We start from the raw sequence: 26,823 nt of genomic DNA, 5'->3' as shown, positions 1-26,823 counted from the left end.
TCCAAATTGTGTTTCAGCAATTTTCTCATTTGTTTCTGTTGTTTTTCTCGTAATGTATTTGATTAGAAACATCTGAGACAATTGATACTTCTACTAAAACATTCTGAGAACTCCATTGAGTATCCTGAGCAATCAAAAAGCAGCATTTGAGCACACATACCTGTGGTGCAGGCTGCTTGTCATTACTTTTAGGGGACTTGAGGGCGCTGCTTTGCTGTTGCTGTTGGAGAAGGATCTGCCGTGCAACTTGTAAGGCCTGAGTGAGGAAAAAATACAGAGAGAAAAAAAACAGTGTGAGAAAACAAACGTTCATGAACAACAGTTTGGATAGTGTTGTGTTTGGGGACTGATACTCCCTTGAGAACAGCCCTACTGCTATTTGACATCCAAATGATGCCATGTCCTTACAGCTGGACAAGATACTGTTTTTCCATCTATTCTGTTTTCAAGACCTTCATTTGGTCACATGTGCAACAATTAGTCCCCAAAACAAACAAGTAGGTGAAAATAAATTGATAGGAAACTTTTATCAAAAATGGTAATCGAAAACAGTTTACAAAACATTTTCAGTGAAAAGATTACAGCTGCAGGGAACATAGGACACAAGCTGGGTTGTCAAAGTACCAAAATTTCAGTAGTCGGTACCAATACCAGTGAAATTTAATGGTTCACAGTACCAATTTTGGTACAAAACTGTTGAATTAAGAACTTAGAATTAAGAAAATGTTATCCTGTTTCGTCTCATCCGTTGGTTATCACTGTCAATCATCGCAATTTCCGATTCAATCGCGCATTTAAATACGATTGTCAATCCAGAAACTTTGCAGTGTACTTAGCAGTATGAAAAACTAAATTTGTATTCAAATTGTGAATGGGTAATAAACCAAAAGCAAGAGAAAAGCTCCCTTTTATAAAAACTGAGGCTGTCAATGTATGAACCGCAAGCTCACTGAATTCTGCACTCTCGCGAAAACTCTCGTTATAGTAGAACAAGCTGTCTTAATTTCTTATTTCTTATCTACATCGTGTTTACACGTTGTTGCTTATAATGAAAGGATTGGCGAGCATGCCGCTTGCGTTGAGCAAAACGAAACCTTAAGTGTTTTTAGTGGCATCAATAATAATAATAATAATTCATTACATTTATATAGCGCTTTTCTGGACACTCAAAGCGCTTTTACATAGAAGTGGGGAATCTCCTCAACCACCACCAATGTGCAGCATCCACCTGGATGATGCGACGGCAGCCATATTGCGCCAGAACGCCCACCACACACCAGCTTACTGGTGGAGAGGAGACCGTGATGAAGCCAATTAGTATATATATATAGGAGGATGATTAGGAGGCCATGATGGACAGAGGCCACTGGGCAAATTTGGCCAGGACGCCGGGGTTACACCCCTACTCTTTCGAAAGACATCCTGGGATTTTTAGTGACCACAGAGAGTCAGGACCTCGGTTTAACGTCTCATCCGAAGGACGGCGCTCTTTGTCAGTATAGTGTCCCCGTCACTACACTGGGGTGTTAGGACCCACACAGACCACAGGGTGAGCGCCCCCTGCTGGCCTCACTAACACCTCTTCCAGCAGCAACCTGGTTTTCTCAGGAGGTCTCCCATCCAAGTACTAACCAGGCTCAGCCCCGCTTAGCTTCAGTGGGAAACCAGTCTTGGGCTACAGGGTGATATGGCTGCTGGCTGAGTAGATTCTGACTACTTATTGACCAGCACAGATGACTGGCCATCACGTAACTTCACACGCTCAACAGATATATGATTGTGATTGGCTACAATGCTCAACGCTTGTAAAAACACACTTTTTTTAGTAAATAAAAACTCTTTTTTTAATAATTTCAATAAAAACCTTTGACGCTCAGAGTGCTCAAACATACGGGAACGAGTGCTTGAAAGCAGCATCTTATCAGCGAGTATACTGAATATACCCGGTGCTTGGTATGTCAAAATTAGTTTAGTAGTATTATTTTAGTAGTACCGGTTTGACAACCCTATACTGTATACTACTTTTACTCTATGTTGCATGCGTAATTTAGCGAATGGAGTGTTATCAGTTCGGAAACAAATGATCACACATTTACAAAAAAAGATACATAGATATCTTTATATCTAAAAGATAAAACGAACATAACACATAAAAAAGTAAGTGTGCAATTATCAGTTGCCAAAACAAACCGAAAGGAAGAAAAAAAAAAAACCTTTTAGCAAATAATGTACTTGCTAAGGTAAAAATCAACTAGATGGTAATACATTTATTATTTATAAATAATTAATTAAATATAAATGTATTATTAACTATTTAATTATAATTTAAATGTAATATAATTCATATAATAAAAAAAAACAATAAAAAAGTTGTTAAAATCTCTTAATTCCGTGCTGAGTAAATAATAAGTAAAAAATGTACTCTACCCAGCACTGTATATATAGCCTACTGTCATTTTTGACAACTGTAGTTGGCCTGGCTATTCTATCCATACAGAATGTTTCATACTACGTTGTCATACTATATGCTACAGAAATGTTAGTGTGGTATGCAGACAGTAACTTCTTTCTTTCTCTCGCTACATTTATCTGTTCGTCTGCTTACCCCCGCCTTTCCCCTGATCATAAAGCAAATAAAAAGTTTATTAGCCTTCAAAATATCTGTCAAAGGACACGGCCCTGTGAGTGGAAAACAAAATACAGTGCAGTCACATGTTTACTGGCTGGACTACTCCCTTCCCCCCCACCATAAATAATCAGACATGCCATCCAGAGCAAACAAAAGCAACAGCAGTTCTCCAGTTGAGCAAAAAAAAAAAAAAAAAAAGAAGAAGAAGAAAAAAAGGGCACCAATACCAAGAAAAGCAAGCAGCGTGTTCCCATAGAACAGCAGGGGCAGACTCACACCTACACCAGAGAACCATCTGAGTAAATAACTGCTTCATTCTTTCCACCCTCATCACACCAAAAACTCCCACAATTCAACAAACAGTCGCAGGAACATCTAAAACCCTTGGGCTTCTCGGTGGGTGGAGTTCAGACTTCATTATCTGATATTAGTGGCTTGTTATTAGCAACCTGATGCTATAAAGGGCTCGAGAAAGTGTGCAAAACACGTGGGTTTGCATTGATGTGAGATGAAATTTAAATCACTTCGTGTAAAAAGTGAGGAAAAGGGGGTGGTTTTGAGAGAAAGGGCAGGCCTACGGTATAACAGAGAGTAAAGGGTTACAGTCTGGTCCTGCTCTCTAAGAGCTCAATAAAGAAGCCATGGAGATGAGGACTGAAGCGCTGGGCTGGAGAAGCCAGCTGTTTGTGTGTGTGTGTGTGTGTGTGTGTGTGTGTGTGTGTGAGAGAGAGAGAGTGAGAGTGTGTGTAAGTGAGTGACCTTCTCATGCACTGGAGTTGTGGGATGACATCATGAGGCAGGAATATAATAACAGGCTACAGAGGGGCCACTTCAGTGCCGTCTGACACTGACCGTCATCATTATGGACAAAAACACATCACGCTACACTATATTACATTAAAACATATATTACCATATACACAGCAAAGAAGTAAAAGGGTTATATCAAGATGAATCATTATTTTCTTGACCTTTTGAGATATGCTGCAAAAATTATTTTCATTACAAAAAAGTGTAAGAGACTTTTTCGGGAAAATATAATTATCTTTTTAGTACACCATGAGAAAACAGTTTTTCTTCTTGTTTTAAGCAAGAAAGTTTTATGTTCTAAACAATAAAAATGATTATTCCTAAATAATTTATGGGAAAGAGAATATATGGGAAATTTCAAACCTTCTGTTCCTTACTGCATGAATACTTGCTGTGCTGAATATCTGAAGGATCCCAACATCAGGAAAGAGCTGCTGAAGTTTTAAACAAGGTCTCTGATCTATTCAAACTGAACTTAACAGTTTATGCATTACATACCAACGGCTCCTCTGCCCTCCAATTTCTTTGTGATTTAAATTCGAGTAACAGAGAAAAAAGAAAAGAAGAAAACCTTCACTACCTATCAAAGCTCTCCATCAAATAAATAAATGAGCGATATTTCCATGCTGACCTGAGGCCCGTTAAATATGACGGAGGATAATTTAAAAGGGACAGTCCCTAAGCCACTCTCTCACCCAAACCACCAGCACCACGCTCTCCCCCTCCCACACTGACCAGCCAGGCGCTCAGAAAAAATAAATACCCTATTTATAGAAGCCTAATTAAATATGCATGACAATATGACACTAAAGTCTTCCAGTGCCATGAATGGACTGAAACTCTTCATTTCGGGTGACTAGCAGAAATGTGAGAAAACCCATCCAGTACATGAACTCAAAAGACAGAGACATGTGGATATAAACAAGTGAAATGTTGGGCTTACGTAGGTTTGATAAGCAAAAATTCTTCTGAAAAGTTCTGTTTGAAAAACGTATGAAACAAAATAATATACAATCAAGTATTGTGACAAATTCATGTTATATAATGTTATACACTCCAAAAAATGCTGGGTTGTTTCAACCCAATTTTGGGTCAAATATGGACAAACCCAAACATTGGGTTAAAAATGTAATTTAAAAATTTAACCCAACGGCTGGGTTTGTCCATATTTGACCCAAAATTGGGTTGAAACAACCCAGCATTTTTAGTGTAATGTTACTATATATCTATATATATATCTATATCTATCTATATATATATATATATATATATATATCTATATATATCTATATATATATAAATATATATATATATATAAAAAACACACACACACCTATCTATCTATATCTATCTATCTATCTATCTATCTATCTATCTATCTATCTATCTATCTATCTATCTATCTATCTATCTATCTATCTATCTATCTATCTATCTATCTATCTATCTGACAGACACACAGATATACATACAAATCGCAATGAATTAAAGTGTCTATAAAAATGCTTACATGTTTATTGTATTAAATGTTTTCAAGCCCTAATGAAAACAAGCGGAAACACGATTTGAATCTAATGCCTCTCTCTATGTTTTATCTCTTTTAATCAATCCGAAAAAAAATATTATGCCAAGAAACCATGTGTATATATTACTAATTTATGCGTTTCCTCTCAGGTGCTCTTTCTCAGCATTTTGCAAAGTCCCATGTGACCGAAGATAAAAAAAGTGTTGAAATGAGTCAGACTTCTTTTATAAAAAGTAATACTTTGCTGCGTAGCCTACGACTCGCTCTCTCGCTCTCAGGTCTGGTGGTTATGCCAGACGGAACGTAAAACACGCTCCCTCAACCGTAAGATAAAGATTACTGCATGAACACACTGACGCTGCACACGCTTTGTTTACACAGAAACTTTTATGACTTAAAAATACTTGGTGTGGACAGTTTGCACTGAGACCGTGCTGGAACAAGTATATTTGAGTCAACAGGATGTGATATTGAGACACTTCAAGATGAGGACATAAAGTACAATGTGCTGCTTTCAGTTGTTAATTGCGTCAGAAAGGCTGTCAACAAACAAACCAGATGATCAACCAGGAGATACGGAGGTCTAAAAAAAACAACATTAGGCTACACCAAACCACAAGTCTGCTTCCTGCCGAGAACATCTTCTATATCAAATAAGACTTCACAAGCGCACCTTGATAATAACAAATTTCCTGTTGTTAATGCAGCTAGGTAAAAGATACGTCTTCATCGAATACGACGGAAAAAGGCAATTAAGACAAAAGAGCAACGAAGGGATGATTCAAAGACTCTGTCAGGATCAAAACTAATGAGAAGAGAGAGGATGAACTTGGCACCGTTTCCGAGGTGAGCACGGGCCCCGGGCGAAGGAATTATTTGCTGTTTAACAAGCTAGCGAGCACGGCTGACTGGCGGAGGGTTAGCGTCGCGCTAAAGCGACCCATTGTGAGCTGTCACTGTGATGTTTACAAAGCGCCCGTCCCCACACACGCACACACATGCACAAACAGCCCCCTCGCGCTCCCCCTTTCCATCTCTTTGCCTGGAATTCATCTTCTTTTGATCTGGCATTCAAAGGTAGCGGGGGTTTGATAGACGCGCTAGGCTAAAAGCAGCTCCAGACACAAGCACGATAAACTGCCAGACGATGACAGGCCAGGCATCTGAAGGCACGTTTAAAGTGAGGAGAACAACGTGCTGTCTGGGCGCTACAATAGCGAATCAAGAGACGTATTAGGCTGAACTGATCGGATACAAAAACGGTTCAAAGACAGATAATGCTAACAGATGACTGAGCTGCCGACGGAGCACAAACGTGCCTCGCTATGGGCAACGCTTGATGCTAATCAGCGAAAATACATATTGATGACAGTGGATAGGATGGAAAAAAAGTGAAAGAAAACATGTTCATTAAAATCACTTAATGCAAAAGAAAAGGTCAGCAGTGGCTGTCTAGTCCTTTTAATTCTTGTGCCGTAACACTGCTTGAAAGTGACTCATGCGACTCATGCGACTCGTCGAGCGCCGGACATCTGATGTCTTGCGAATCCTTCATTAAAATTCCTCGTTAGGATTATTTGATGTCATGGCTCCGCCGACGCACAGACAAACACACGCGATAACCCCTCCAGGTGTTTGTGATTAGAAAACAACCCTTGAGAAGCCAACAAGGCCCCCTGCGTAAACTCTGACAGTGACAACAATATTTTTCCTATTTGTCATCCACCACGCTCACACTTCCACACACACAGCATCCTTGTGCATATATACATCTGTTTACGTGTTGCATTCGAGTGTAGAGTATAATATCTAAGCCAGCACTTGTGTGTGTCTTTAAGTCACTAGCACATGTGGATTATGTACAGGCTTTGGGGGTTCCCGCTGTGTAAAACCAGTTTAGCTTGCCACACAAATCCCTATATGTGGATTCACTTCACCCCCAAAATGGAAAAGGATAGAGGAAGTTTCTATACCGGTATGTTATACAGTGTATAGGAGAGACCGTACTATCGCAAGGTCAATATTGCCAAAAAAGTATTTTCCAGTTAAAATATCAAAAAATCCTTAGGAATTTACTTGAGTGGCAACACTGCATATCAAGACTTATAATCTTATTCAATGTTTCAAGATATATTCAAGTCTAAAAAATAAAGTTATTATGTTAATCAGTGTTGATTCTGAAGTAAATGTTTCTTGTTTTAAATTGTTTTAAACTGGAAAACAAGACAAAATTACCTTTCAAGAATATCATTTTTTTGCAGAGTATCAGTAACTAAGATTGAGTGATAATTCCAATTAGACAAAATCTTGTCGTCTCTAGCCGCGGTTTTGTATGTTAGTTTCAAACATTTACATCAAAACGGTCTAAATACAGTAGAAAAATAAACAAATGCAAACTAAAAAAGTAACAATTTGTAATATCTGTTGGATGAAGTAATTACTAAAACATAAGAATCCTAAAAATGAATAAATAATATGTGGTTTCATAATTGTTGCACTGTTTGTGACAGTAACAAGCTTTTTAATGGCAGGTTCCATTTTGACAAATTCCCCCATGTGGTTTGACCTGCTAAACATTGTCAAAGTTAAAGTGTTAAATGAAAAGCATATTCTTTTCTATCTTATCCTTTACACAAATTCAGCACCAAAAATGCAGAAAAAGTCTGCATATTTCATCGAGCCTGGCAATGACAGCAGAAATGTAAAATTTAAAAGCATACTGTATAAATTACCGTACACAGAAATGGACTTTCTCACACAGTTCCATTATTTTGCTTTAGAACTGTTAACCAGTAAAAGTGTCTGTTAACCCATAGTTGAGCGAAAGACAGTAAATGCTGGACATGTAAAGACAACAGCTTGTGTTAACCTCTGAGGGTCTGGTTTTGTGTACATCAAGGCAGGCCTGACTTTGAAAAATGAGACTCCGACTAATCGTGCCTTTAATTGGTGGGAGATGTGCGTACAGGTGAAACTGTGTCCCAGAGGCCATTGCGAAGTAGAGGAGGCTGTTTACACAGTGTTAAGAGGTCTGGAGATTGGGCTCCTCGGACACGACACACAGAAAAGACTGCTAATAGGTTAGCGCTTAGCACTGTCGTGGCCTAAGCACATCTTCTTGTTCTTCACAGAGCTGGAGGGCTTTTTCTTAAATGTCACAGTTATTAGATTTACTTTTTTTTGGCAGGATGGTCCTAAGGGCTTCCTGGGAAGGTTTAAAAGTTGTCAAGGTTTTATGAGAAAGTTTAAGGAAAAATATATATATCCGGATACACCACTAAACTGCTTTCCCAATCGCTTATTTTAATCCAGTCCCAATCCATCGCTGTCTCCTTTTAGTTAAAAATTACAAAGTAGGCTGTGAGAGTGATCCTTAAAGAAACAGTACACCTCAAAATAAAAATTGTGTTATTTATTCACTTTTATTTACAGTACGTGTCATTCCAAACCCATTTGAGTCCTTTCTGGGCAACATTTAAAGAGATATACTGCTGCTCAAAAGCTCATTTTCTGCTCATTTTCTATTTGAATATATTTTAAAATGTAATTTTCAAACTTTTGAAGGGTAGTGTAAATTCAATAATGAATACATTTAAAACCATTCTTGCAAAAGTTACATTTTCACAGTGTTTCAGAGGTAACACAAGTGCAATCAAATAACTGGCCTCAACTATAATACATTTTAACAGAATACAGAAATAGAAACCAAACAAATATGTTCATTGTTTATAAAATACCACTGACAAAATGAATCACTCTTAGTAGGTAAACAATTTGGGTGAACTATTCCTTTAATATCCTAACTAAAAATACATGTGAAAAGTGAAACAGTGTTAGTCTCCATTCACTGTCAGTGTCACCTAATTAAAATGCATACGCTACAGGAATGCTCCTTCACTGGCATGAGAATGTACGTACTGAAGATCAGGACTGTTTGTATTAATTGAGTTTGTCTTTCTCTTGCTAATTCTGCTTTCTTTTGTTCGTTTTCTAGATTGGACATTTATCTGCAATGCAAAAGAGGGCCGGTCAGCTTCCTGTTAAGTATCTAATTGATGCAATTTCCAAAAAGCCTCTTCACATGGAAAACAGGCGCTCGTAGAATCACGGCCTCTTGGAAACACGCTCGCTGTTTAGATTTCTAAACTAATTCATGTAGAATACATAAATAAATCAATGTTATATACCCACTTCAAACCATTACTACTCCCTCCCATGGCTGCACTTTTCTACCAATCTATTAATATTAATGACAACACTAAACATATCAAATTGCTGTGCTCAAACCATGTAAGGCTCGGTGAATGATTGCAGTAGATAAGCACTGTCTTAAAAAAAAAAACAGTGACTGGTAACGGTTAGGGTTGACAAGCATTCCGTCTAGCGAGTATAATAAAAAGCGATCGAGAGGGTGCATGAAGGTATGAAGGGAGAGTGTTTGCGCATTTGTTTCCATGCGGGAGGTGGGGGGTGCATGACTGTTGATGGAGAGAAAAGAGAGAGATGATGAAGGAGGTATAGGGAGAGTAAACAGGGCGCTGTGTGGAGCCTGGTACGGATGTGTGACCCCGGGCCTGGGGGTCGTCTCAGATATGCGGCTCTGACAGCCTCAGTTTGCAGTTTGTTTGGATTCCGAAGCTCCGCCTCAGGAGCAGCTTAACAACAGATGGCAAGAGAGGGGATCCATTCATAGAGCCGGACATAAGGAGACATACACAAACACACACACAAGGTGATGTATGCTGAGATCTGTGCATAAATGCTGGCTTGTTTTCTCTCTGCCTTAAATGAAGACGCACATGGAAATGTCCAAAATGACATTTTCTAAATAGACTAGTTGATGGGTTGTCTGAATCTCTGGGGTCCAGAGATACCCAGGTGACTGCAAAAGGGTGCTAGGGTTCATAGACATAATACAAAATAAAATAAAATTGGGTTACACTTTATTTTAAGGTGTCTTGGTTACACTGTAATTATACATTTAAGTACTGAGTAATATTAAGAAAATAAATGTACTTAATATAGGGTTAGGATAGTGGTTTTATTAGGGGTTAGTTGCATGTAATTATGCATAATTTATAGTTATTACTATAGTAACTACATGTATATACAGGTGAAACTCGAAAAATTTGAATATCGTGCTAAAGTTCATTTATTTCAGTTATTCAACTTAAAAGGTGAAACTAATATATTATAGTAATATAATATATTACGGCTATGAAAACCTTTTCACAATATTCTAATTTTCAATTTGGGGTTTTCATAAGCTGTAAGCCACAATCAGCAATATTATAACAAATAAAGGCTTAAAATATCTCACTTTGCATGTAATGAGTCTATATAATATATTAGTTTTACCTTTTAAGTTGAATTACTGAAATAAATGAACTTTTGCACAATATTCAAATTTTTCGAGTTTCCCCTGTATGTAACAAAGACACTGTAAAATAAAGTGTTACTTCAAATTGTATTATTATTCGTTTTATTATATTATTAATTGTATTTAATAAAATACCAAATGAATAATACAATCCAAAGATATACATTTTGTAAATGTGAAATTTTAACATTTAAAAACATTTAAGATTAACTTTGAGTGTTGGATGACTACAAAGCCCAAAACGTTAAAAACACAATATCTATATGTAAAAAACAGGGAGAATTAACATGTTAATAATGAAACAAATAATAATAAAAACTCTAATATCAGCCAATAACTGATATCGCACCAATACATGGTGCATCCCTAAAATTAAGCTAAACACAAGGATGCACTGAAACAGTCGCACACACACACACGACTCTCATTTAATTTAAATTCCCCTTGTCATTTAATACACACCTCAATCCAGCATCCGACGCCAGATTCCGTCTATCAAGACAGTTATTGAATTACGATTGTGTTTATTGCTCCTTTAGTGTGATGTATACCCATAAACATCCGTCTAGCATACAAGAAAAGCCATCTGCAAAATATTGTCTCCTCATCTCCAAGCTCTCTTCCACGTCAATTATGTCTTTAGACTTCACAGTCTCGCGGTGATGGAGTGGCCGTAAAACCCACTCACATTAATACTCCATTGTGCATCTGCTGCTAACGGTAATTAAAGAACTAAATGACTCATAAGAATAGATGAATTAACCACAAGTAGAAAAAAATGAGAAGGGAACAAGAGGCGCGGGGAACCGGCCACATAGAAATATGTGCCGTTAAGAGTGCAGTTCGGAACTATAGTAATCAGCGTTATCGGCTGAACACAAGGAACGATGATGCCACCTTCTCAGTGGTGAGGTGTCTGTGTGCCACTGACTTTTGCCACCGTTGACTGAGACAAAGAGATGGCAGGACATGATTGGGAGAAACAAGCCAGTAGAAAGCAATGCAGGTCATTATGTTAGAGAATGGCTGTGTCCAAAATCGCAATCTCTCTCACTCTCAGAAAAAAAAGGTATAAAAGCTGTCACTGGGTTGCTATCTTTTTAAAAGATACCCTTTTGTACCTAAAGGGTACCATATCGGTACATAAAGGTACATATTAGTACCTAAAGTGTACATATTAATACCTAAAAGGAACAAAAGTGTACCTTTTAAAAAGGTACTTTCCTCTAAAAGTGTAGGTAATCCGGACGTACTACATTCGTTTGTTGTCATTATCACGTGATGTACCAGCGTCAGTTGCGTCACTTCACTACCATTCACAAATCCTCTCCCGAGGCCTCATGGGACAGTAAAGTGTCCATCATATGCACACTTCAGAATCTCGCTGGTAGTAGGTCATCTGGATACGTTTGTCTACTCTTTTATGAGTACTGTGAATTCGGACATACTACTTTTTTTTAGCCTACTACTGTATATAGGCTAAACATTAAACTTACATCACTACACCATTTTCAGAAGAAAACAAAACAAAAACATGGAAGACAGTACAACATATTGAATACTCTCGTATCTATGGTTCCATCAAGAACCTTTAATGGAAGGTTTGATGGATTCCATTGCACAAAAGGTTCTTTATACGGGAAAAAGATTCTTTAGATTATTCTTAGTTCTTCACACTAAGAAAAAAAATAAAAAATAAGGTCTTTAAAAACAAAGTGTACTGAAAGGTTCTTTGTGGAACCCAAAATGGCTCTTCTATGGCATTGCTGCAGAGTCTGAATATTTATCAGTACCATTTCCATTCTCATTTTTATTACCGTCAAATTAAATGCATTTAAAAAAATCAGAATGCAGATTATACATTACATTTGCAGATTGCTAAACTCGCATGGCTGTAGATTGCAAAGATTAAATAAAAAATTGGCAACCACAAGCACGTGGTAGACTTAATAAAAACATTCTGTAATATTTTGTCTCCTCTCTTTTTTTGGCAAAAGATATTTTGGTGAAGTTTTTATTTCTTTCGTCAACGATATTGCATGTGTATAGGGTACGATTACACGACAAACGATATGCTTAAAATGGAGAAGTTTTACAGGCCTAAGAGTACAGGCCTATTTTGCTATCCATTCACACGGATTCGCAAAAAAAAAAAAAAAACCTGTATTCTGCTGCCAGGCCATTAGATGGCGATGAAACACTATAGACTGAACATGTAATACACGTGTGCATGACGTCATCGCCTTCAGAAATTTGCGTTTTTGTTGTTTACACGGAGACCTTTTTCAAAAACATGCACTTTGAAACCGGTTTTCAAAAGTTTGCGTTTTCAGGCACCCAAAACGCTGTTCTCGTGTAAATGAACGACCAGAATGCATAAAAAGTTTAACGTTTTTAGTTGAAAACGGTTTCGTGTAAACAGCCCCATAGTCAGTTATCGTTTAATGGTGTTGGTGGTCTCATCATCATCTCATCTCAGTCATGAAAAAAAAACGACGAACATTGTCACAGATTTTTTTTTAACTAAATTAACCAGGAATAATCACAGTTTTAAAACGCACTAATATTTCCATGTTTTCCATCAGCGTGGGAACCTTGAGGATGTCAGTTGTGATGGGTTGCTGGGAAGGCTGATCAAGGTGATGGAAGGGAACTTGAGAAGTAAACTGAGGTTACATCTCCATCACAGACAAACACATACACAATGCCATCTGAAAATTTTCTTTTTGAGGATGTAATGCTCAGGTAAACCTGTCACTGCTTGCTCCAGTAATCCATTTGTCAACATGGAAAACGGTCAGAACATGCAAACAGTGCTGGGGATTTTATAGAGAATGTGGAATATAAGAACTTATTATTTTCCTGTTATTGCATTTAAGCTCAAGATGTTGCATCAGATTGTATGGTGCATGAGAGAGGGAGAATAAGCGGGTGCGAGAGGTACTTGCAAACACAGCGATGGCTAACTCAGATTAGTATTTAGATTTTAGTGCCTTGATTTTAGATTTTTTAAATCAAAAACGGTTTACAGTAGCGTGTCAAAGTGAAAGTGGTGGGCTGCTGTTAAAAAAAGCAGCAAATCTCTCAAATGGATTCTGCGTGCAAATGCATAAACTAGTTTGTGGCAAAATTGGCAGATTGTTTGAAAGAATAGTCACGAGCATGGACTAGTTGGCCATATTTCAAACCAGCTTCAAGTCAACAGGAAATCGAAAATCAACACAAATTCAAAATCGAATCAAATCCTATAGTGAATGACTGGATATTACTCCAAAGAAAACAAATATTTATCTTCATAGCCTTTCACCAAAACTTAATAATTTCAGCTATCCTTAACCTGCAATGTTTTCAAAAAGTTGACCTGGAGTGCTGAACAACTATTCTAAATAAGAAAAAATGTCAAATTAATATTACATAAATAAATACATTTGAATAACACAAATTTCTGACTTCGCAAAAGGGTTCACTTTTTATAATTTCCCACAGGATATCCAACTTAAAGTCAAGTACTTATCTGTTCAAAAGGCCAATTTCTGTAACTGACAAAGATGCTCACAGGCCCGATAATTCACAAGCCCCTCTGCCAAATCTCTGTGGTATCGTTTTCATAGACTCATCTCACCTGAAGTCAGCTTTATCACTGTGTGTGTGTGTGTGCTGCTCTTGGTTGAAGAAGACACAAAGGGTCAGCTCCTGGTGTCATTAGGCAGTGAGCCCGGAGAGAAAGCTCTTGATATATCACAGTGCGATTGGCCACGGTCTGGGATTGAGTTGCTGAGAGAGGGAGCAGCTTCATGGGAATTACAGACTCGGCTCAAGTCATTCCAACTTGGGTAATGTTATCCCAGAGAGAGAGAGAGAGAGAGAGAGAGAGAGAGGGGGGAGAGAAGGGAGGGAAAGAACGAGATTGCTTTTGTCATAAAAAAAAGAGATGCTGAAGGTGTCTACTGCTTTGGGATGGACTGCAGAATTGTCTAAAAAAAGTAAGAAATTACAATAAAAACAGATTTTTTTTAGATGAAAACATTTTTTTGCTCAGAAGTAATCTTTTCTCAGGATTTATTGATGAATAGATAGTTCAAAAGACTTTACTGTCACTTTTGAACAATTTAATGCATCCTTGAATGAAAGTATTAAAAGTATTCTTAAATCTTTCTGACCCCAAACTTTTGAATGCTAGTATTAAATTATTTTACTACAGACATTGTCTCAAACTGTGCTTTGATTAGCAAAGATACTAATGTTAAGATTGCTTCAAAAACACAGAACGACTCGGCATGAGACAGTAAATTAACATTGTGATTTATACTTGAATTAAACAGAACAGAACAGAGATGTTTTGAGGGTAAAAGTCATTACTGGAAATGTCTTGGTGATGCTTATTCTAAGAGGCATTTAGCAGGCATCAGAAAGTGACAAACAAAAAGCTTGTCAGCATCAGGTCGACGTCAAAATTCCCTCAGCCCTAGACGATCACACCTTTAGAGCTGAAGGCGAGTTATGCGGCGGACTGAAAGCGTTACAGCAGATGTGTGATAAAAATACGAAACTGTCAGATCAAGGAAGAAATTTGTGCCACCTCTCAAAGGACTGGAAGTAACGTTTGTGGTTTGATTGTGTGCGATTAACGCCAAGCTGTGCACCCTCATTCGGTCTATACGCACACTTTTGCTCAGCTTAATATACAGTAGATCTCCTTCAAAAACCTGTAAACGGCAGCGCATCCACTTGAACCAGTTTGGTAAACCCCATTTAAAACTCAAACGACAGCGGAGCGCCTAAACAACAAGCTCGGCAGGAACCAAGGGCACATGGGCTATATAGTGAAGTGACAGACTGCTGTTCAACTCCATTAGCTGCTATGTGAGAGAGGAAGCTTCGCACAAGCACACGACCTGTGAAGAATCCGAGATGTCTTTAAATCCAGAGGACGGGATTGCCGCATTAATTCTGAGAGGACTGTAATCTCTCAAGCAAATCAAATTACACTCATTAACTGAGCAAGAAAACTGCCTATGTAATAAGCGAGTGTTAAAAAAAGTATTTATTACCAATAATCACCCATTTAAAATGGAGCAAAGCCCACAACGAGTTGAATTTTTTGCTGATTAGGTGCAAAAATGAGAAACCGGAAAGGGCGTAAGCGCACACGAGGTGCTCGCGATGGGGCGCGTGTGCGCGGTCAGGCAGAGTTTCTGGCAAGCCATCGCGGTGATTAAGGTTAAAGAATAGGGGCTATTTAAGCTTTAAGGTCTTTGTGCGGGCAAGCGTGGCGCAGCTAAAACACCGCCAACACGTCGCTGTCTCGTTAACGCGGCATAAAAGTGACTCTCTTCCTTTAATGGTCGCCGGCATCCAGGGCTAATTTCCTTCAAAATAAAACCTCTTTAATTACATCAGAAATGTTAATGGAAAAATATATCAAAAGAGAGATAAATACGATTCAGGCGCATAAAATCAATTAATGCGAGAGGTCAGCGTCTCATTCATTTGTGAGATTAACATAATTACCTATTTTTCTGCTCGTCATTTACTGCTTGATTCATTCGGGACGCACCACTGTCCCTCGATCCCCATGGAACAAACACAGGGACTGTTGGCCTAAATTAAATATCTCCATCTATACACAATGTCCACGCTATAGCCACGGGCGCCAATTAATTGACTTTATTACGGCGAGCTCTTATATTGTGCATCATCTCAGTGGCTGTGAAAAGCACCACAAGATTTCATTGCTGGTGTGAAATATGAAGTTCTCTGGGTTTTCTGCTCAACAAAAGGTGTGTGTTCATTAACAGATGAGAGAAGTTCTTTTTGAAATGTGAGACGATTCGATTAAACAATGAAAGAAGAAGCAGGTAAAAAATGATATGTACAAAAAGCTAAATTAATTTAAAGCTGAGCATGAATTAAAATGTGTAAATGTGCATTATAAATGTTGGAGCTGTGGCCTAGTGGTACAGTAAGTGCACAGACCCACTGAGCAGTGGAGCTCATGCAGACTATAATTTAAATCTGACTCACATTCGTGACATTCATTAGTCTCTTCTTAAAGGGATGGTTCACGTAAAAATGTAAAGTCTGTCATCATTTACTCACCCTCATGTCATTCCAAACACATAACATTCATCTTCATAACCAAATGAAGGTTTTTTTTAATGAAATCTGAGAGCTTTCTGTCCCTCCATTGACAGCTACGCAACTTACACTTTGTAGCTTCAGGATGTTTATAAAGAGATCGTAAAAATCTAATCCATATGAATTAAGCGGATTAGTCAATTTTCTAAAGAGACAAACGGATTAACAGATTGAATTTAGGCTTTTATTTACATATAAACATTGATCAACACACATCAGTTGTGGTAAACGGAATCTCAAGCATGTTCGCTTGACGTGCGAGAACCAATGAGGTTCATTCTCGTGTTACGCAGGACGTTTGATCTTCCGCAAGAACCAATGAGGTTCATTCTCGTGTTATGCAGGACGTTTGATCTTCCGCAAGAACCAATGAGGTTAATTCTCGTGTTATGCAGGACGTTTGATCTTCCGCAAGAACCAATGAGGTTCATTTTCGTGTTACGTATCACGTTTGAGCTTCCACAAGAACCAATTGACCGTTCGCAAAGACCCACCCCCCTTAGTTACTGTCGTTATGTCCGACAAGCTACGCCACTCTCACGCAGTGAAAAATACATCGCGGAGCAGAGGACACTGACAACGCGCTGACAGACAGGACAGACCAGGCTACTTTTCGGTTACTTTTGATATTAAACATCTTAAACAAAGTCTCACCTTTCAAATGTGGTAATTTTTTTAAAGAAATGTAAACAATAAATACCGTTTTGTGGCTCTTTAATGTGTCGTGACAGATCGCTGTAGAGCATCAGTTAAAGCTGCTCGTGAACCGATCATCTCTTCCTTCTAGTTCATTTATAGCATCAAATAAACATGAATGAACATCAGAAGGAATGTTGTTTTAACCGCGGAAAGGCATCACTACACTGTTTTTCAAGTTCAAATCCTCCCATGTTAATCTACTAACTCTCCTGACTGCTTTGTCGGACAAAATGGCGGATGGCGAAGTATGATTGGTCAGATCACCTGTCAATCAAGCTCCCTGTTACGTAGCTGCAACTTTGTTAGTTACGTAGCTGTCAACGAAGGGACAGAAATATGTCAGATTTCATCAAGATTTTCATTTTTCAAGACTTACGAGTTTGGAACGACGTGAGGGTAAGAAATTAATGACATAATTGTAACTCTTGGGTGAACTAACCCTTTGAAAAACTCTCCCATAATTGTTTATATTTAATAAATAATTAAAATTATATATAAATAATTATATATTTTAATAATAAAATGTGACTAGCAATTACTTGGAATTAAAATGGTTCTAGAACAATAAAATTGTAAACCAATATGAATACAAAAAAATGTAATTTTGTAAATTTTCTGCAGTGTACAAAATCAATTATTTCTTAATATAATGATAAATAATTATATGAAACCACACAGTGTAAAGGTGTTTAGAGATTGACAAGCAGTTTAACATGTTTAACTCATGATAGCTACTTCAGTGAGACCCAATGCTTAGTGTCACATAAACACTTTATAAACATTGGGCTGTAAGGATAATTATTTTGATTGCGGGATCTTGTGCGCCTCCTAACTTCAACATCTGTTTGAAATATGTGTGTTTCTCTGGCTTTAGTAAGATGGATAAAAACAGATGACACACTCACACAACATGTGAACACACTTCCAGCAGTTTATAGATTTCCTCAGCTGAAATACTAAGTAGGAACAGTGTACGGAGTTGTACTCAAGAGCGGAGGATTGTGGGATATGTGGAGGCCTTCATTTGCTCACATTTAACTGTGCTGCTTAAGTCCTGAACTAAACTACTTCTTCAGAACAACAACAACAACAACAACATTGGACCCCATTGACTTGAATTATATGGACAAAAACAACAGAGACATTTTACCCTTATTTGTGTTCCAAGGTTTGCAAGCATGGGGGTGAGGAAAATTACATAATTAAAATTTTTGGGTGATTTATCCCTTTAAGAGTGTGGATTATAAAATAGAGAGAGAGAAAGATACAGTGAGGGGAAAAAAAAGAGATGATATTCCACATAATTTTCAACTCCAGCATCCCCTGCCCAGAACTTTCCCAGTGTCTGTCTATCTCCCCAATGGCCTATAAAGAACCTCAATCATTCCACATGCCTGCTTTGGTTTTATTAAGAAGAACAACTACATTTATTGTACACAAATTCACTTTTTTTGTGTGTGCAGATCCTAACATGGCTTTATCAGCAGCTGAAGCCAGCAAAGGAGCATTTTTGATTAACACTAACTTAAGTAGAGTTATCAAGATTAAGACTGGTCAACTAGACCACACTGAGGAAGGAGTTAGTTCATCCAAAAATGAAGTTGACATTATTTATTAGCCTTCGTGTAGTTTCAAACCTTAATGACTTTCTGTCCTCAGTGGAACACAAAATGAGATGTTTAGCAGGCTGTTCACACGGCTCTTTCCTGTACAACAAATGTACAAACTACCATATAACCATATAATACGTTTAGGTAAGATATTTCAAATGTTTTTATTCCTATGGTCATCAAAGATGCATTTAATTGCCCAAAATTACAGTAAAAACTGTTTTCTGAATTTTCAGCATCATTACTCCAGTCTTCAGTCACACGATCCTTCAGAAATCATTCTAATATGCGGATTTGCTGCTCAAGAATCGTTTCTTATCATTATTTATCAATGTTAAAAAACAGTTGCTGCTTAATTTTTTGTTTTGTTTTCAGGATTCTTTGATGGATAGAAGCAGAGCAGCATTTATTTGATTTAGAAATCTGTTGAAACATTGATTGGTCAGTTTTGATCAATTCCTTGCTGAATAATAAAAGTGTATATAAAAAAATAAAAAAACTACCGAGACGAAACTTAGCAGTGTATCAGGGCCTGTTGGGCACTTAAAAAGTACCATAAAAGTAGTTTATACGACAGAGTTAAATTTAAAGTCTTCAGAAGGTGAGGGAAAACACAAATTTAGGTTATGCGCCTTAAATTCAGTTCTTGCGGAAACACAAATGAAATTTGAGCACTGAAAAATGGTTTATAAGGACATGAGTGTAAAAAAAAAAGACAGGATTTTCATTATTGGGTGACCTGTTCTTTTAACAGAGCGACACTAAATAAATATCATTGGAGTGAAATACACACACCTCTCCCTCGATATAACCCAGTTCCTGAGGGGGCCAGGGCACATTGAAACACTTGCTGCCCCATGGTGGCCTGCTGTGGAGGAGTAGAGCGAGCTACTCCATCAGTATTTACTGATGCTGTTATCTTGTCCTGTGGCAGACTGAATCAATCAATCACCGCACCACCGCGCCGCTCGTCCTCAGCATTCAGCACACATTGCGGACACTTCAGCCAAGCGGATCGCTGAGCGTTACGCGAACCAAATTTGATCAACAAGCGCATCTCCCCTGTGCCATGGCAATCCGAGATGAAGATGATATTAAGAGGAAAGAGCAAAGTGATAAAGACTGCTAAGCAGGAGGGGGTTGGGGATTTAGGAAAGATGCAGGCTGGGAGAATGATGACGATAGACGAGCAGAGAGATACAATCTTTTTATCATCTCAAATACAATCAAACAATCTGAGCATAATGTATAGACACAAAATACACTACAGTGTGCTCTTAAATGAATCTCCTACAGTACATCAAACCTGTTGCATTTCCCTTCAATATTGTTCAAATTTGGGCTTTTTTTACATTCATCTGAAAAAACATCTTGCGCCTTTGGGAAAAATGAGAGTTAATAATTATTAAAAGATGATCATTTTGGGGTAAACTATTCCTTTAACAGTGAATTAAATCAGCATTAAATTAAATAACATTTTTGCATTTTTTAAAACCCTACAGTAGTATAAAGTGTAAAGGCTTTGAACAAACCTCGACTAGTTTGCTTTATTTTATCTGGTGCCCTACAGAAGTGCTAACTTTCCTTCGTTTTGTTTGCGCTTTCTTTTTTCCCTGCATTTTAATGTTTAATAGCAGCCTTTGGCAATCTGGGGGCACAATTATTAGATATCCGCAGAGAGAAATTGAAAAATTAATCATACTCATAATTTTACACATGCTCTGTTCCTTGAGAAATGTCACATGCTTGCGGATCAAATACGCCATCCGGAGAGCTGAACAGACTGCTTGTGCACAAAACAATTGCATTAATATTGCAATTAAGAGATTATTTACTAGCGCTGCTTTTCATCATCACGCATGCTAGTTAAATTATTGTGCTGTAAGATCTAATGATAATAGAAATGTTTATCAAACCATAACAATAAGCGTTTATGAAGATAGATTACAGTCAAATACAATATGAGCATTTCACTAAGACGTCTTATATTACAGGAAGTTCTGTTGATAGGAGAAGACATCAGGGAAATTACCCACAAACCCTTGACAACCCCCCCCGTAACACACACGACCGGTGCAGATTCACACAAAAAGAATCACTCACAAATTCACAGTGCAAAAAACACCCAGGAGGATAATATTTGCATTTACGTACAGTCTTGCTTTTTATGAAAAATATGCATGCAAATTGCTGCAAACAAAACTGACAAAAAAAAAAAAGAAGCTACCAAACAAAGTCAATATTTATAAAACAAAATAGTACATTTGCTACGTATTTGTTTTGATGACCACTGGAAACATTTGGGAAGTGTCAACCGCAAAGCAGTAGGGGTATATAATATACCGGTAATAAAAAAAAATGAATAATTCTAATATATATATATATATATATATATATATATATATATATATATATATATATATATATATAAATATATATATATATAAATAAATGCAATTATTTTCACTATTGGTGAAGAACAGCCAATGATCAGGGCCGATTATCCTGTCAATCAAAAGGGGGCAGAAAAACGTGTCACACTGCAACTCATACTGTGTGTGAACAAAATGTCTCTTGAATTAAGAGCTGTCGAACTTAACACGTCAATAACACATTAACAGTTTAAAAATAGGGACGTTACAGCAGGCTCTATTTGACCTCATGAATCACCCATAGTTTAAAACAGGGTTGCCAGGTCCACGGTTTTCCCTACCCCAAACATTGCGCTTTGTTACATCTAATAAGAAACAAAGTTCTGTCCATTTTATCAAAAAATCCAAACAAAATTTAGCGATTACATGCAAGTTATACTGTAGCACAAAAAAACATGCATGAACATCAGAAGGTATGTTGAAATATACAGTACGACTTGCATGCAATCGCTCAATCTTTGTTTCACCTGCGGAAATACATCAATAAAACAGTTTCTGAACAATGTCACTTCACATTGCATTGGAAAGTTAACCTATGTTCACAGTTGGTTGACCGGTGAATGAATATTTTTAAGTTTATATAAAATATATTGAGTTTTTTAGATATCTAGTATCAGCTTTTCTTGCTATTGACAAACGTTGACAAACTCCCACTAAAAGATAACACAGAAAATCTATAACAGAACAATTTTAAACATAAAACTAACAAGCTATAACAGAAACTCTAGAGGTTGACATATCTACGATATATACTGCCGTACCGCCCAGACCTATTTTCAGGGAATGCTGGGAATAGTAGTGGCGTAGTGCGTGCAGTCTGAGAATAAGGACTACTGATGGATGCTTCAATCTCTCCAATTCCTACTTACAGTACAATCATTCTAACCCTGTTTCCATTCAAACAATCACACTCTTGCTCTTGTGTTCTCTCTAAACATCTGTTCAGAAGCCACGCACAGCTCTTTGTCCGGCGTCTGTCTTTCCCGGCTCACGACGCCCACATCTAATCAAGCAGAAAATGGTCATAAATATTTCTTTCTGCTAGATTTCACTTTTGCATTTCACGGCTGGACATGATATTTTCCTCTTTCTCTCTCTATTCACCTCTGGGAGATCTTAATGCAAAAAACAGTGACTTGTATTCAGGGTTCATGTCTCTGTAGTCAAAAGCACAATATATTTGTGTGTGCAGTGGGTAAGAAGAAGGAGTGTGAGAAAAGGGATAGACAGCGAGTGTGTGCAGACATAAAGGCCTCGTCTTATTTTCTGTGCCATTTGCTGGCTAGTGCTTTCACGGCCCGTCCCATTACATCATGTCAGAGGTTGTAAACAAGCAAATAACAACAGCTCACTGACGCTCAGAGCGTCTCCCGGCCCACCACAGCGAGGGGAATTGCTCTCTGCGTTCTTCCATGCTGCAAAACATTTGTTTCTTTATTGCCCATGTAAATAATACATCATCTCTACCTTCCCTCCTTCCTTTCTTATGGAAGAAAAAAAAAGGAAAGGAGGGTAGGATGAAGGATTTATGTGTACGGTGTGCAAAAGGGGAACTATTTATGGTGGGCGTCATTCCTAGAACGCAAGGTGCCATCACTGATATTTATGGGAAGACATCACGGCACTGACAGGGAATATCATTCTCCAAATGGTACACAAGCAGTCAGCGGCCAGCACCATTTCTTTTTGGAATAGAGGCCACATCACTGCCGCACACCTAGGAAGTGGTTATTACTGGCAGGAGTGATGGCATGAAAGGGCTGTGATGAACAGAACTGGGTTTGCTGGAGAAAGAGGGGTCAGACTTGTTCATTCTGGACTAACAGAATGAGATTTTAACTTTTTTATTTGCTGAAATCTTTTTACACAGGATCATGTGATATTTGATACTTAAAAACTCCATGAAATCAAAATCTGAGGTCTGCGGCTTTTGAGTTTGTGTCTATTAGTTTAAACCTCACAAACTCATCTGTTTTACTGTAAACTAGCAGATATGCACATTGCACATTTCAAATACAAAGTCTTTCTCTTCTGGGAATACGGAAAATAAATATTATTCTTATAGCCTACTACACAATTTCTGTCAGATAAAAAGAATGAGCATGTCCCTCCCCTAATACTACATTCAACCAACTATTAAACTATCACATACATAATACTGTTTTTTTAAATGGTTTAATAGATGTTTTTATCTACTTTTGTCAGGAAGCATGCATTCAATTGACCAAAAATGACAGGAAAGACTTTCACATTGTTACTAAAATATATGATTTAAAAAGATGCTGTTGTTTCGAAAGAAAGCAGTGCAATTGTTTTCAACATTTACAATAATATGAAATGTTTCTTGAGCAGCCAAATCAGCATATTAGAATGATTTCTGAAGAATCATGCGACACTGAAGACTGGAGTAACGGCTGAAGAAAATGTATATGTTAATATAGTTATTTTAAATTGTAATACAATTTTACAGTATTACTGTTTTTACAGTATTTGTATTGTTGATATGCAACCTTGATGAGGACAAAAGATTTTCAAAAACATGAAAATAAATCTCACAAACCCCAAACTTTTGAATGGTAGAGTACATTAAAAAAAATGGCCATACATAGTAAAGCAAATTTAGTTACTTTATATGAAAGTTAATAATGTATTTACATTAAAAAAAATGGCCATACATAGTAAAGCAAATTTAGTTACTTTATATGAAAGTTAATAATGTATTTAAAACATAAATGTATATGAATATAAAATAAAAAACAATGAATTTATATCAAATCCTAACAAAGACACATATCAGACCGAAGACATTTTCATATCTTACCACAGTTAAAGCCGTAAATTATGATATTTTATGGCTACTACAGTAAATCTTGGTTTTAGCTTCTGAATGTCAAGGGTAATTTCTTTACCTCCTCAAAACAAGTGCAAAAAAAGCTGTCCTGTGATGCTTATAATTACCAATAATGCTTTCTAGCATCTTTATGTGTCCCATAAATGTCTTTATAATGTCCTTCCCACGTTTTAAACCCTCTCTACAGTAATAATCCACTGATGAAGATTAGATTCTGTGAGGCAATCTGTAAGATATAAACAAAACAAACAGCTGCAGCACATCATCATCAAATCACACGACAATCACGTTTATTGGTATTATTAAGTCTTCAAGACGCTTGTAGCGCTTCGTCAGGTGCGTTTCTCATCGGCCCCCCTGGGAGCGATACAGGAAGGGCCGGTAGCAAGCTAGAGACGCGCAGAACCCCAGCACTTTGCTCTGTCAGCCGCGGTCTGGCTGACGTGCCGCTCTCTGAATGAACACTGACGTCTATTATCCGCCTAGCGCCGGCAGATTATGAATAAGAAATAAAAGCTACCTCAGCTACAGCACTTCTGCATTAGTGACGGGTGGGCACTACGAGCGCACACACATCAGTACCTTCATTCTGAGCCTCCAGAGCCCAACTGAGATGCCTTAATCTGAGAAAGGCACAGCTACACGGCTTACCGTTTTATTGAAACAAATAAGTGTTTTAAAAACGGGCCGAAAGGCCTAGTTTCAATTTCAATAGCTCGTTTAACCCTTATCGTCCCGACTCCTCAGGGACCATTCTATGTTAATTGGATCTCCACTGCATTTGCATTGGGGGTGTTAACAAGCACAGTCTATGAATATTAATTACCCAGAAGTTTTTGCTCCTTGGAAAAAAATATACTTTTCTTGATACATATTAATTCTGTGAAGTTTTTTAAAGAGAAACACTCATTAAAATTGCACAAGCCCCACGCTCAAACGTATCCCCATGATATTGTGGCATCTTTTAACTTTATCCCTAATAAATTGGGTCATATTAGCCGAAACAAAAAGAAACGCCCTCCACTAAATAGTCTTTTCATTTGCTTGTATGTAAACATTCTGATCCAATAACGACAACTGCATCGGGGATCGTGTGAAAATGGGAATATGTGCGTTTTTAAAAGTATGAAATGATGTCGTCATGCATTTCTATTTAGGCATGCACGCCGCAGCAATGTTTGATTGTTTGAAAAGCGTGAAGGATTATTGAGAGACAGAGGTTATTCTTTCATGAGAAAACTCAAGCGGTGCGTTAAGAAGAAATCCTCCCTTACTGCTTTCGGGACTCCAAATAAGCCATCTAATACTAAAACAACACGGATGCATTTCCCAGTGCAGCCACAGTCTGACAGCTGCTGGGAACACCTGCTCAGAGTGTAGAGTTCCCCTCTTTAAGACACACACACACACACACACACACACACACACTGGCATCAAAGCCCATCCGGCCTCAGCAGACAATAAGAACCGCTTCATACTCACTAATGGTACCAGCATAGCAAACACGTACGTATGCACGCATACAAATTGACCCCCATTTTAAAGCAAGGGTGTATGGGAAGTGGAACAATAGGATGTTCCTTTTTATACACATGCAGTGATGCAAAACCCACCCACTCACGCATATGGACGCACACATTTGGGCTCACTTTGGCAGGCTCTTCAAATGCATACACACATTCACTCACTCCACTACTTGTCTCCATTGCTGACCATCTGACCCGAGATCCATTAGTAAAGCAGTTTCCAGCACACACTCTAACGTAGAGGCTCTCCACAGCGCTCCGGCCGATCCGAGTGCGGAGGAGCGCTCCTCATCGCCGAGCCGTCAATCAAACCCGGTAAACAGGATGTAAACTACTTGAAGATGCATTTATCGCTGGCGAATTGCATGTCATTGCCGCAGAGGAGATCAGAGATGCTGTTGCGATGATGCGACTAAGTCCTGAAGATGCTAGACAGCCTGCTGTAAATGTCACTTCTGTAAATGAGCGAGCTAAAGCATCGGGGGTATCGGGGGGTGAGAAGTGCACTGCCAGAGGGATATATTGCCTGCAACAATTAGTTACGATCCCAAAAAGCAATATGCTTCAATTGTAGCAGGCTTTGGAGAATCACACAGAGCGTGTTTCTGTGTTTTTTTTTTGTCTCCCGCTTTGCAAATAATTATTTCTCCTCTCTTCTACGTACAAGCACATTAATGTACAATTTCAATCTCCATCTGTACGATTATGAATCAGATCGGCCATCAATCGGGAGATCCAGCCGAGAGATTCGTCCCGTAATAAAACTGTCACCTGTTCCAGGATAAAGACAGATGTTGCCAGTTGGGTGATAACATAATTAAACCGTTCAACGAGGGATTCCATAAAATTATCAAAATTGAAGGAAGCACTAGCGTTTTACCAATAAAGCAATTTGGGGCAATATGCGGTGTCATAACACCAATCTCCTGCTCAGGATTTGCAATAAGTTGGAGGCTCTGCCTTTCTCTAGTGCAATCTGACAATATTAACAGTTTACAAGCAGATACCTTAAAGCGAAAAGAGAGTGAAAAAGAGCACAAATGTGTGTTTTCTTCACCATCTTACATCTTTCCTCTGAGCAGGGTTGCTAAAATGCTTTTAAGAATGAGTTTAAGAATTTTCTCTTTTTTCAATTCATTAGTTAGAATCTGAGGCCCAGGATGTTGAATTGGAATTGCAATGACAAGAAAAGGAATTTAGTTAAGTTTTAACATATAAAATAT

General features: G+C 37.9%; 1 protein-coding gene across 9 annotated transcripts in view; it reads right to left on the bottom strand.

Moving 5' to 3' along the window:
- The window catches only part of foxp1b (forkhead box P1b), a 137,449-nt gene that overhangs the window by 66,775 nt on the left and 43,851 nt on the right, over nt 1-26,823 (bottom strand). For all 9 annotated transcript variants that reach the window (XM_079628872.1, XM_079628873.1, XM_079628874.1 and 6 more), the window contains one exon: nt 161-256. In XM_079628872.1, coding sequence (XP_079484998.1) covers nt 161-256 — 96 coding nt within the window. The remainder of the gene's footprint in view (nt 1-160; nt 257-26,823) is intronic.

Source organism: Phoxinus phoxinus (assembly GCF_949152265.1).
Source record: "Phoxinus phoxinus genome assembly, chromosome: 11".
Taxonomy (NCBI): Eukaryota; Metazoa; Chordata; class Actinopteri; order Cypriniformes; family Leuciscidae; genus Phoxinus; species Phoxinus phoxinus.
The sequence above is the reverse complement of the archived record's forward strand: the minus strand, read 5'-3'. Positions and strand labels throughout refer to the sequence as shown.